This window comes from Bolinopsis microptera, chromosome 2, assembly GCF_026151205.1.
Source record: "Bolinopsis microptera isolate Bmic1 chromosome 2, MBARI_Bmic_1.0, whole genome shotgun sequence".
In the NCBI taxonomy this organism is placed as follows: domain Eukaryota; kingdom Metazoa; phylum Ctenophora; class Tentaculata; order Lobata; family Bolinopsidae; genus Bolinopsis; species Bolinopsis microptera.
In genome coordinates, this window is record NC_087073.1 from 11,110,131 (window position 1) to 11,124,140 (window position 14,010).

Genomic DNA, 14,010 nt, shown 5'->3' on the forward strand with positions numbered 1-14,010 from the left:
CTGTAACCATCCACCACCATGTTAGTGTGAGCGCTGTGCAGCACTATACCGCTCGCAGTGCACTGCAAGTAGTACAATGCTAGCACCGTACTGTGCAGGCCCAGTCCCACAAAGTACCCACCACACACCACGCCTGCAGTTACTGCGGGAAGGTGGAGAGGTAGCGCGTGGTAAAACCTAGAGATGGTGTTACCAGAGTGACTGGTGTGTCTGATACTGATGGTGGTCAGGTGGGATCTGTTCGGGATGAAGGTTAATGTGTAGTAGCTCTGGATGAGATTCAGTGTCACGTGATGATGATTAGTTCTCCTCAGAATGTCGGGACTATGACACTGTTCAGATAAACAACAAACTGTACCTTTACCTTCACTGGTAAGGGATATAGAGGCAATGTCACGTGTTGAGTTAGGTTGGAAGAAGTGGGAGAGAGCGGGCAGTCCACGCTTGACTATAGTTAGGGACTCAGTCCGCTTATTGAACTGACACTTCAGATATATCAGTCTCTGATCACTGCCATCCCAGATAAGGGGTATAAAATATCTGCCTAACATATCCCCGTACCTTAGAAGCACCTCCCTGTAGAAAGTTCTAGCATTTCTCCTCACCACAGCACACCCAAACTGAACTAAACAAACATTCTGCCAGATCCTTCCACTACTGGCTACTCCATGTAAGTAACTGCAAGTCAGTGATACTTCTCTCAAGTTGAGAACTGTTGCGAGTTTTACTGAGTTTCTATCTGATAGTATCTGGGAAACTAGGCTGGATAATATCCGTTCTATCAGCTCAGGGGGCAAATCCAGGATTCCTGACATATTTTATACAAATATTATCATGTGTTGTGAGTGTGATAACGTTGCAAGCGGACAGGTGAACGTAAACAAACAGGTTATTTTAAACAACTTGGTGAAGTGATGACGATTGTCTAAATATGGGTTGGTGTATAATTTGTGTCTAGTACACTGTTAGCTGTGTACAATAGTCTTCAACCGATATTATGTACTTGTATACCTGTGTACCGTATTATGTACTGTGTGTTATATTTAATGTTTAGAGTTCAAAATATCTGATAATTCAGTACATGTAACCAACGGAAACTGCTCTTCTCTGGACAAACTGTGTATCTAATATTAAGATATTATTATATCATATAATATACAAAAATATCATCCTGTCCAAACCTGTCTAAACCCAGGATGCACGACATAAAGAATTTGTTTTAACTTGTTTGTATGAAAAGCATCAATATAGTATATATAAAACATTCAGGTTATGTTATACAACTATTATTGAATTAGGCGTCATGATAAATTGGCTTTTTGTCAGACAAGCAAGCAAGTACGTACAAGAAGTTAACGAGTTATCACTGTTTGCCATTTTCTCATCTCACGACACAACGCATGTCATGTGTCTGGAGGGGGTTGTTAAAAACACATATTTATAAGAGATACGAAATGTTTATTAAGCAGGAGCTTAAGTTATCATGTGTAAATCGTCTTCAGCTGATTGTCATGTAACACTTAATACAAATTATTATCGATTCTCTGTTTTCGTGTAAACATTTGTGGGACATACTACACAGTGTGTAAAGTATAGTACATTTATAATACATTTGTGGGACATACTAGCAGCACACAGTGTGTGGAGTATAGTACATTTATAATACATTTGTGGGACATACTAGCAGCACACAGTGTGTAAAGTATAGTACATTTATAATACATTTTCATACCGTTGTAGAAATACATAGTTCTATAATATCATCAGCGTAGTTTAGTACATGATTCGTGTCTCATGCACATTGCACATGTACAGTATGCTCATATTATTGAAGCCGAGAAAATGTTTTTAAACGTCACCAATCAAATACTTCTGAAATGTCAGAATAATCTCATTCCTAGATATTAGGCTATAACTAAGAAACCAATTTTTGCCCCTTATTTTTTGCATCCGACTCATTCTAATTTAATACATTTGGGGGACACGGATTAAATTTGGTAAAAACAATAAAATACGGCAAAAAAACTTACATTTTAAATATTAAAACTTACTAAACTTGTTCTTTGATATTTGTTCACTGATTATCATTCAAAATAATTATAATTCATTAATTATAATTATGTTAAATAAATTAACACTAAGTTATAAGGCATCATGTAGCCGGTGGGCCCGACATGATACGACATATCTTGACACGTCGGGGTTTGTCGGGATTTGTCAGGGTTTGTCGGGGTTTGTCGGGGTTTGTCAGGGTTTGACGGGGTTTGACGGGGTTTCCGGTTTGTCGAGCCTGGAGGCTTTTTTTTTTTTTTTTTTTTTGAGTCTCAGAACAAAAAGCCGAGACGGAGTCATCAAGCTTTACGTGGAAAAACACTATACAAGAAGGCCTCATGTAGCCGGCGGGCCCGAGGCAAAACCCCTCGACAAACCCCGACAAACCCTGTTTGTCGGGATATGTCGGGGTTTGTCGGGGTTTGTCGAGCCTGGAGACTACATGATGCCTGTTATAATATTCACAAATCCCCAGATTAGGAGTAATGTCCATGGTGCATGTTTCAAGAATAACGCTGCTTCTAACCCTGTCCAACCTGTTCTTACACGGAGAATGCGCTTGCGAAGAGAAGATAGTACCGTACCCCAACAAGAACATTCTGGCAAGTGAAGATGGGAACATCCTTTCCAACACAACAGTGAGCACTCAGGACGAGTGCAGGGACGTGTGCTGTTCCACACTCCTGTGTGAGATGGCCGTGTTTACTGGGAGTGTGGAGGACGAGAACTGTGTTCTCTACCACTGTGCTGTTAACTGTGATGAAGGGGTCAATACTGAGACTGTCCTGCTGGTGAAGAAGGCTAAGGGTAAGTGGCTGTGTTGTTGATTTGTAATATCTTTGTACCGTTTGAGCGACTTGTATACTGAAATGGTCTACTGTAATGTCAAACTTGCTTATTTATTTATTTATTTGTTGAAAATGTACGGTATACAATATATTGTGGATATTGTTTAACAGCATGGCATATGCTATGCTATTATTAACCATAATTTAAGTGGTCATTTTCCTGACTACATAATATTATCTGTACATATTATAATAATAATTAACCAATATCAGTTGTTGCGCAAATGATCATTTATCATAATTTTTCCCTAATAATGTCATTTTTCGTAACCTTATTTAAAACTTCAGAAGCAGTGGAAGATTTGGAGCCAAAAGTAGAAATAGAAACAGCAATTCAGGTCAAGGAAGAGGAGACTGCCTCTAAAAGGTAATATTTATGTACTTTAGTTTTGCATGACATATGCTTACTGGACTGACCGGTAATTACAACACTAAGTTTATTATACAATATACACATGTACTGAGTGTATTAGCGACCATCATGGCAAATAAGTTAGCTACATAAGAGCTTTGTCTAATTTCTTAATGAAAAGCTCCAATAGTTATTAGTGGGGCCGATACTCCAATAGGTACAATGCCAATAGGTGGCATTGTACCTATTGGCACTCGTGTTCATGATAATACTCAATAAATGTATTTTGTACTGTTGCAATTAGTTTATGTTCTTGATTAATTTGATATAAAGTTTTAATTAAAACCATTTCTACTGCTGGCTGCTGCCTGTAAAACGTAACATGTATAAACTTTTCAGTGCATTACACTTATCAAAAGCAACAGCCATAACCTTGCTGGTAGTTGGAGTGCTAGCCTTCGTTACCGTGGTGGGTGTGTTCACTTTCAAATGTGTGGAGTGGTCGCCAAGGAGGAGGTACAACCGGATAGACTTTCTCATGAATGATGTTGATGATTGAAAGGATTATTGCAAAGTTTTGAACATAAAATGGAATGTTGACAATTGAGATGCGAGGTGTGGTTGTTTTGGAAAAGACAGTGTTATTTATTGAAATATCCTGGTGTACAAGGAACAATATTTATTGTTTAATGATAACTTATATAATCCAGACGATTCAGAAGAAAATATTGTTGCAAGTATCAATGCACAGTTAATTAACAGTTAAAGTTGTAATTTCAAATTTGAGTAAAAGCTGATAATATATATATTATGAAAATTGTGACTAATAATAATATATTTTACATTTCTGTTTTTATGTATTTATTTATTGAATAAAATTATTTAAAGATTAATTATGAAAATGTAATAGAATATATTACAGTAATTGGTAACGTTATGAATGAAATTTTACAGTAATTGGCCTAGTGATTCTTTTTTTCCTGATAGTCGTTAATAACTTAATTGTTCTCATTTAAACTGTATTCAGATTTCACATTGAATTCTTAAAGTATGTTGTACAGTGAAAACAGTGAAAACGGCGAAAACAAGTTTAAATACTTTATTTTTGCTTACAATTGATATTTTATTTGGATCTATTAAAGTTATCTTTGATTTTGATGAACGTGGTATTTATTCATCGACTTTAGAATGGCGAGATATGGCTTTATTGCAAGGATTTTTACTATTTATACTGTTACGTAAAACAGAAGTGTTACCAAGTTCAATAAATACAAATAGAGCCCCAATTTACCGATTGACCTTGGGCCCCTTGGTCACTGGTCAACGACTACATATAATGGCATGGTATAAGATACGTTTCTGAATCCAGTCTTACACGTTATAAATCTACAAATATTTGCAAAACTTTGGGCACGAAGGTTTGGGTCTGGGGATTCTTGGACCTTGGTCTAACAAATAGATGGACTCAGCAATCGCCTTCTCAACAACAACAAATTTCGAGATTATTTGGCCCAAAGTTTTACAAGCCGTAGCCATGACAACGGTGCATTGTCTTTGTGGGTCCATTAAGTGTTCAGGCCTTTTCACTGTTTTGTCGCCTCAAAACTGAGAGGGTATTTATTTACCATAGCATGTAAATTGTTTCAGCGAATGAAAATGTGGTTGTTTTGTCCATGATTTGTTTAACTTTAATTGTTGTCTTTTAATTGTTTCTGTAACTTGAACCTTTATTTAATTATTTTATGCACTACTTTTGGACTGGAAAGAGCCCACAGTTCAAACAAAAATTGGGGAAAAAATCTTGCCAGGATCTGCAATATATTCGGCAATTGTACGGATGATCAATCTGTAAATTTATCTATGATTAATAATATATCCTTGCAGATACAGTGTGCTATTAGAACCAAGCTAAATTTTAGAAATATGAGGACATGTAAACTGTAAAGTATGCGTAGAGTTCTTTTTATAATTTAGAGTCTCAAAACGTAAGACGGTGGAAAGGCCCCGCAGTTCAATCCAAGAAAGTATGGAAGACCTCTTTAAACTATACGGTAACCTGTCTTTCATATTCGTACTTACTCCTTGAACTTTCTAGAAATGGTTTCCGAAATGTTCAGTCAAGGACAGAATTGGTGTTGTTTCCAACCTAATTCTGGCTTTAGACATAATTTGGGATGGTTTCCAACCTATAACACCTATAACGATGATGTCAACTCTAGTCCTGGTATGCAACACTATAATGCCGTGCTAATCACATGACTCACCTAGTCACGTGGCCCATCTGATCACGTGACAGCCAGCATAGGCTGCCTTAAAGTCACCATACTGTGCAGCTGTTGAGTTTCATACCCCCACTTCCTAACACGTCATCACAGGTGACAACAAACTTGCTGTGTGCTGAATGTTATCCTTTTTGCAGACCTATTTATGTCACCACTCTTTCCATGAACCTTACTCCGAGGAACGAAAACTGAACAGCTATTAATAGATTTTGTTTCGCACTGGCCCCGACCCTGAAGTTGGGAAAGTGACGAAGGTTAGCTGCCAATCATTCAGAAGGCTCCGAAACATAGTGTCACCTGCCTCTAGTCGTGTCCTGTAGCCTAGGTTATAAATGAGCTGTCCGCGTTGTAGTTCCTGTCAGCACCTAATAGTTTTATAGTTCTATATCTCAGAGAGCAGACCGGCCCTGTGTGAAGTGATGCTGCCTTACTGTTGACATTTCCTTCCGCAGCATTATGAGAACAGTTCAACGAGTTGCTATTAATTCTTAATTTGATAAATTTTTCTCTGCTACCTGCAACCGCGCCTGACTCTTCACCTTGGGAATTCGCCAGAAGCTGATCAGAACTGCGACTAGTAGTAACCTAGCAACAGTAACATAGCAACAGTAACCTAGACAACCAAGAGAAGATGGCTTTCCCCCTGGATTATGATTACTTTTTGGTGTGCGCTTTTGAGTTCACTTGTGACAAACGTTCTCAAGAGCCACAGGAAATCATCGAACTGTGCATCCTCAAATACTGCGTCAAGTCTCAGAATGTCCTTGATAAGTTAGTAACTTGTTTGCTTTTTTCCCTGCTTGTTTCCATTAAAATGTCCGGTAATCGTGATGAGGTGACGCATGTTTTTACACGTAATAGTGATTATCAAATTAGCTTGCAGGCTCGACCAATCAGATCCGGAATTACTGTCACTTGTTTTATATAAACCTTCGCCACACCTGAATATCGTAATATATCAGCATCTATCAACCACTTGATACCAATGAACAATTTACTCACGCTCGCGCTCTTAGTTGTGATATAAATAATACACACGAATTGTAAGCCCCGAATTGTAATCCGGCAATTTGACGGTTTATTGTACTTGGTTAAGGCGTTAGTAAATAAGCATGCTTCTCTCCCACCATGATAATTTAGTCAGGTATTTTACAGATGGTGGACTGGGCGGGGTTGCTGGGATTGTTAAGGACTAATAGCTGTAATAAATCTGACATGTGTAGATTACTGATGATCATGACACTCGTCGGATGTTTTAATTAACACTGTGTACTAGCAGTATAATACAGCTAAAATAATATCTCTTTTTCCTTGATGTAATAATGGGAAATATATATATATAATTTAATATTATATTGCATTGTTCCTTCTTTAACGTCTTGTTGAGCTGTTGATACAAAGGAATTTTCCATGTTTCTGGTGAATATAAAATCGCATGTCATGTGCAGCAGTTTCAAGTAAACAGTTAGTTTTATAAAGGAGCATGTCGTTCTGCGTATGTCTGTGTGACAGCTATATTTAGAGCAAACAGTAAATTATCTCCCAACCGAAACTACAACTTCATGGTTACTCAAGCTGTCCAACTTAGCATGAACTATACTTACTCCGCTGTTACTACTAGGAAAAATTGCCCTCATCAGTCATCATTTACGCCGATTATAAAATAAATAAAGAACATTCTTTTCTTTAAAAAAAGGCTTTTCAACACTATCTTGCTCGAGCGAAGGGTGTCTTTGGACCGAGAAGCTGTGCAAATCTCTGTCTGCCTTCTCCCGGTCACCGGTCAGCTTGGCCAACATTTTATTACATTCAGGAAGCCTAATTAGTAAAATTACATAATAGGATTATAATTACTTAATGATACTCACAGACTTACACGGAGGATATTTCATACATCCGGCAGGCGTTTTCAGGCGTTAGCAGGCGTTTGCAGACGTTAGCAGGCGTTAGCTTTCAGGTGATCTGTTAAATGAGCAACATTAATCTTACCTCACACACGCGTGTTTATGTGTACAGTACAGTTAGACTTGCTTAAATACTATCTAATTGGTTGAGTCTAAACGATAATCGACCGCAGAAGAAAATATAGAATGTATTTTAGGAATATGACCTTGTAGCTTCCACAGAAGGAAAGATATAGAGAAAATGACCTTCTAGCTTCTATAAACACGTGATCACTGTCTAGAGTATGTTCAAAGCAAAACAGTTAGTTTTTTGAAAGAACACGTTGTTGAGGCACGCCAGTGTTATATATTATGCCTGGAGGGTGATAATGCTTCGTGGTATTTTTCAGTCGGGTTTTTTGTTTCGCAATGATACCATTTATAATACATGGACTGTAATTCTATTTTGAATATATTCAATATTGTTTTTGTAAACCTAACATGATCTTGGTGACCTTAACATTGATTTGGCGACAGACTGCCCAAAAGCCTTTAAGAAGCCTCTTTTATAAAATTAAACCAAATATCAAGTATGCATTACTATTCTATGGAATAGAACCCATAGATCAAAGCAAAACAGTTAGTATTATAAAGGAGCATATTGTTGAGGCGCGCTAGTGTTATTATATAAAGCCTGGAGGGTGATTATGCTTCGTACCTACATCCTACATGGAATTTATTTGGCGACTAGCTTCCCTAAAGCCTATAAGAAGCCACCTTTACAGTATTAACCAAATATCAAGGAGGTATAACTATAATTATTATATAAAATCGAACCCATAGATCAATAAAGATTTAGCGCTGTTACAATACTGTAACATTGTAAAACTAGTGTGAACTTGTTATATTATGTCAGATAAAGATAAGAAGCATAATAAGAGTAGTTGTCACATTGTTAAATACTTGTTAACTACTTGTGAACTCATACTACACTTAACTACTGTAAATAGATCTGCACAAAACACACAGCTTCATAAATGTAATAACTATCTTCATATTATCACAAACTGTTATACTATAGAATAAATTACATTTCTATGGCGGACAAAATTGAGCGTATTAAAAAAGAACTCGAGATTCATGGACCAAGAAACCAATTTCATACGAGAATAATGCAACCTGAAGTAACCTGTTTACAGTGTTGCTCACAAACCCCCTCTCCCAGGTTCTACTCTCATATCTCCCTCGTAACTCCTCTTATCTCCCAGGTTCTACTCTCATATCTCCCTCGTATCTCCTCTTATCTCCTCTTATCTCCTAGGTTCTACTCTCATATCTCCCTCGTATCTCCTCTTATCTCCTCTTATCTCCCAGGTTCTACTCTCATATCTCCCTCGTATCTCCTCTTATCTCCCAGGTTCTACTCTCATATCTCCCTCGTATCTCCTCTTATCTCCTCTTATCTCCCAGGATCTACTCTCATATCTCCTCTTATCTCCTCTTATCTCCTCTTATCTCCCAGGTTCTACTCTCTGGTGAAGCCACAACACCCAATAAACAGTCAACTGAGCACGTTCTGTAAGATGTTGACTTGTATTAGTGACCGGAAGCTGGAGAAGTGTCCCAGCCTACAGGACATCCTCGTGGACTTCGACCGGTGGATATGGAAACAGGGACTTAATCAGTCAAGGTTTGTGAAACACGTGTTAGACACGTGGATAAACACGTGGTTAAACACGTGGTTAAACACGTGTTAAAAGGTAACGTCATACCGTAAAACCCCGATTTACTGCGAGTTTTCCCTTTCCCCAAGGGCTGCAGTAATCGGGATTTTACTGTAGTTATTTTGAGAGCCTGTACTGACGTACTTTTTAATAAATCGGTTTTCACTTTTATATATCTCCATTTCCCAGCAGCTAACTGCAATGACTTCAAGCACACATTTGTCTATCAGTTATTGGAACTTGTACTACATTTAGAAGATGCTAACCTTGGTATTGATTAACAGCTGGTGTGCCTGAGAGTGAGACCCAATTATTCCATATATGGGCATATAACACGCACGTGTAAATAACTTTGATCGAACCCACGCAATGGTTCTTGCCAAGGGAGGGATGTCGGCGTTACTTGGTTTATTTTCAGAGAGTTACTGTCTAGTTTGTACCGTCTAGTCAGTGACGTAATAATTGGTTAACAATTAGCTAGAACGTAATACGTAACATCTAGATAGGCTTTAAGGTACCCTGTTTCATGAACTTTGTTCACTTTTGTGGGTGCATAGTTAGTAATAGGAAGGAAACAGCTAGGTCCTAAGAAACTTTTGTGGGTGCCGAGTGGTAAAGTAAGGAAATTGTCGATCTAGGGTTTGGATTAGAGCTGTAGAGGGGTTAAATATATGGGACGAGAAATGTTGGAGTTAGACGAGGGGAACCATGGGAACCATAGTTTGTTCACAATACCAAGAGGCTAGCTCTCCACCCTAAACAGCACATTTTATCACTAATTAATTAACTAATTAATTCAGATTCATCTTCGTACCGCACACCTACTTTGACCTACAGCACATGTTACCACAACAGTGCAAATCTCTGGGATACCATCTCCCTGCTTACTTCTTCTCTTGGATCAACTTGGAGGAGCTCTCCATACAGTTTGAAAAGAGACAGGTCAGTGTTTAGCAGGGGTTTCTAGAATTATTATTATCCCTGTCTTTAACTCTTTAACAACTTCGTCTGAGATGCGGTATTTTACCTGCTAGGCCAAGGTACATACCTTTTTAATATTTACATACTAGGGTACTTACATATCCTTTAATACTTATATTAAAGTATTAACACCCATTCCTGACCTATTTATTACGCCTGTTGATGAGAAGTCTGCGCTGATATTATTAACATTAATTGGTATTGCCGCGGGTGCTTTCAAATCTGAGCCTCTATTGTAGTTTTGGCTCCTACTGAGTGGGCCCCACACAAAATAGACGGTCTTTTGCCGTTAATATCACACTTGGGACTAAAACCAAATTGTGAACAAACTCAGCAAATATCGTTACACTGTTGCATACTGGAGGAGTAAATTTGCAATTTTTTTGGCCAAAACTTTGTAACTTAATTATGTCTGGTTTCATGCGTGTGCAGACCTCGACCCGGTAAATTGCAGTGAAGTTAGATCACCAGGTTGTGTTAAATCACACCAGAACTGAGAACAGCAGAGAGTGCACCACACTGAGACGGGTAACATAGCAACCTAGTAACACTGAGACTGGTAACATAGCAACCTAGTAACACTGAGACTGGTAACATAGCAACCTAGTAACACTGAGACTGGTAACATAGCAACCTAGTAACACTGAGACTGGTAACATAGCAACCTAGTAACACTGAGACTGGTAACATAGCAACCTAGTAACACTGAGACTGGTAACATAGCAACCTAGTAACACTGAGACTGGTAACATAGCAACCTAGTAACACTGAGACTGGTGCCTTGTGTTACGGTGACTTAATCGCCAGTGCGGTTGAGAATTTCCTAAATGTGATAGGATGTGAGATACGTTAAATTGGATTGTGTTAACTTTCTTTTGAAGTGATGTCTAATATTTACCATAATATTTTTTCAGGTTTCCAATAAACCGGCAAAAAAGCAGCTGACCAGGAGAAATTCTAAAAGTGTGCTAAATGCCTTCGGAGTACAACAGACGGGCAGACAACATTCGGCTGTGAGTTTTCAGCATTTTTAAGTATTTTCGACTTTTTGTCGGAAAATTTCTTCGAGTTTATGTGTCACCACGTTTTGGTGTTCACAATTGGCCGGAAAAAAGCGAGATCATAGTTGGGTGAATTCTCAGTATTTTAACAGTCAACAGTCTTTGTTCTTTGCCGTGCCTTCAAACAAGGAATTGCATCACAGCTCTTGTTCATCAGCAGATAAAACCCATTACCGACTAAGCTCACTCCAAATATACACAACTAGTGCCAATTACCAAAGTGGCACGAGGAATTCCGGGCTGACCAGTATTTTAAACTACCTGAACCTTGTCCGTCCTCGGGACCCAGTTTAAGAACTGTTAAACACAAAGCAGGCTTTGTTAACTCACTGTACTGGGTATACTAGTTAACTAGAGCTGACTTAGAGCAGGGTTGTAAAGTCCTGGGCTTAGTCATTAATTGGTATATAACTAACAGAGAAAAAAGGCGATAATATCCGGAACTGGTACGATGAAAGACCGTGCACGTATTTCTCCTTTTAGGTATCGGTCGATTATCAGGAGGCCGTGATGACAACACTTACTCAAGTTCTAAAGCTAGCTAATCCTCAGGTAGACAACTGCAATAACACAGTGAGCCTGATAATCAGTATGTCAGATAAGGGGGTGGACTTTAACGCTAAAGTGTGGCACTACAGAGAGTCAGGAGACAAGGACTCTAATGAGGACACTGAACCGCTCGACCCTGAACTGGATCTGGACGCGGTGGAGGAGGATAAGTTTACTGCATTGTTTAGTCGCGCCAGCAGTCGTGCTAGCAGCAGAGTCGGCTTCTCCAGGTACAGTTTACCTAGTAATCTAGTAACCTAGTAACCTAGTAACCTAGTAACCTAGTAATCTAGTAACCTAGTAACCTAGTAACCTAGTAACCTAGTAACCTAGTAACCTAGTAACCTAGTAAACTCGTAACCTAGTAAACTCGTAACCTAGTAACCTAGTAACCTAGTAACCTAGTAATCTAGTAACCTAGTAACCTAGTAACCTAGTAACCTAGTAACCTATTAAACTCGTAACCTAGTAACCTAGTAACATAGTAACCTTGTAACCTAGTAACCTAGTTACCTAGTAACCTAACTTAACCTAGTAACCTAGTAACCTAGTAACCTAGTAACCTAGTAACCTAGCAACCTAGTAACCTAGTAACCTCGTAACCTCGTAACCTAGTAACCTAGTAACCTAGTAACCTAGTAACATAGTAACCTAGTAACCTAGTAACCTAGTTCCAGCAGTCGTGCTAGCAGCAGAGTCGGCTTCTCCAGGCGTAAACCTTCTCTAAGATGATTTTTGTTTTCCATATTGAAACAAAGTTGACAAACCTCAAATTTGTTTTCTCGTGATATATTCCGCCACGCGAAGTATGTTCTCGGTATGTTTATCAAGTATGTTCTCGGTATGTTTATAAAGTATGTTTATAACAAGTTTACTAATTCCAGGAGTACTAGCACGAACAGCGGACGCTGCACTCCGAGCAGAAGTGGGCGCAACTCTCCCACCAAACTATTCTCTGGTCGTACTACCCCACTCATGCCCATCATGTGAAGAGATCAAGGATTCGGACTACTTCAAAGAACGTGATTTATCTGACTCACTTTGTGGAATGTGAATACTTTCACTTTCACTTTGTGGAATGTGAATAGTTTCACTTTCACTTTTACTTTGTGGAATGGGAATGCTGTGGGCCTGCATTTTGGAATAAGAGCTGATTGATATGAAAATTAAATTTTGAACACAGTTAATGATTGGAACTCGAGAGATGGCGAAAGTTTGTTTCGGCAAGTTAGAATGATTTTAACTAATCAGCTTGCAGTAAATCCCAGTATAGCTGTCACGTGCAAAGCTGTCACGTGCAAAGCTGTCATGCGCAAAGCTGTCACGTGCATAGCTGTCACGTGCATAGCTCTCATGTGCCCAAACATACTTTTACCATTTCCCTAGTCTTTACCATTACTTCGTCTATTATTGGACAGTTTAAACTGCTGGACTGATTGACGGAAACACGGTGATTATAGTACCTTGGTGTGTTTTAAAGAACTAACATTTCTATTTTTATCTAAATATAGTTGTATTCTGGGTCGGCCAGAATTTATAGACAATAGAGAGTTTATTTAACTCTGTTAAAATATTATGTAGCCGGAAAGGTACCCTTATCACAGATAGTAAATAGTTAGATACTGCTAATTCTGGCCCGCCCTCTATTTTAGTCTAGGTTTGAGTGATTTTATTTATCTTTGAATCTGAAATTTTGGGCAAAAACTGCAATCCATCTTATCAGTTATTATATATCTCATTATGCTCGAACAATCAAATCTTCAAATTGATGCTGGATTCTACATCCGTCACCTATTCGAAAGTAACGCGGAAAATTCTTTCGTATTGTGTGAATGATATTGTGTGACAACATATTTGTAGACACTTAAAGACTGAGCAGACTGCAGGAATGCAGGATGATCTAACGACCACCTCCAGAAAACCATTTCACTTTTCATTTCTGTTAGTCTGCTGTTTAGAAGGGACAAGTTGGCCAAGCCATCGGCCTTGAGGGTTGATAAGATTTTACTTTATTAAATCAACATTTATGTTAGATAGTTGAAAATGGTAACTATAGTTACGTGATTTAAACAATCGTTTGAACTATCGAAAGACGATTTACCAAAAAATATCATATTATGATGCCTTTTTTAGTCCGAAAACAAACATTCGTCTTATTTATGTACCATTAATTTTGTTATCAATCCTATGGGAGCGTTCACATATATATGACGTCAGCAAGACTTTTGCCAATTTACCCCCTCCCCCTGTCAATAACTGTCAGCACTGCTCGACCCCC

General features: G+C 38.4%; 1 protein-coding gene across 1 annotated transcript; it reads left to right on the forward strand.

The window, feature by feature from the left end:
* The first annotated feature begins 2,531 nt into the window (after positions 1-2,531).
* On the forward strand, positions 2,532-13,877 carry LOC134811009 (uncharacterized). The gene is made up of 7 exons (XM_063817714.1): positions 2,532-2,859; positions 3,189-3,267; positions 8,940-9,107; positions 9,942-10,083; positions 11,037-11,135; positions 11,736-11,962; positions 12,617-13,877. Exons 1-7 carry the CDS (start codon positions 2,538-2,540, stop codon positions 12,720-12,722), a joined length of 1,143 nt encoding a protein of 380 aa, XP_063673784.1. The 5' UTR covers positions 2,532-2,537; the 3' UTR covers positions 12,723-13,877.
* The last annotated feature ends 133 nt before the right edge of the window (positions 13,878-14,010 follow it).

Excerpts from the sequence above, each read along its gene's own strand:
- LOC134811009 (XM_063817714.1), top strand. The coding sequence starts at position 2,538 with ATGTCCATGGTGCATGTTTCAAGAATAACGCTGCTTCTAACCCTGTCC. Across the intron at positions 2,860-3,188 it reads GCTGGTGAAGAAGGCTAAGG|AAGCAGTGGAAGATTTGGAG; the intron begins GTAAGTGGCTGT and ends TTAAAACTTCAG. Across the intron at positions 10,084-11,036 it reads TACAGTTTGAAAAGAGACAG|GTTTCCAATAAACCGGCAAA; the intron begins GTCAGTGTTTAG and ends ATATTTTTTCAG.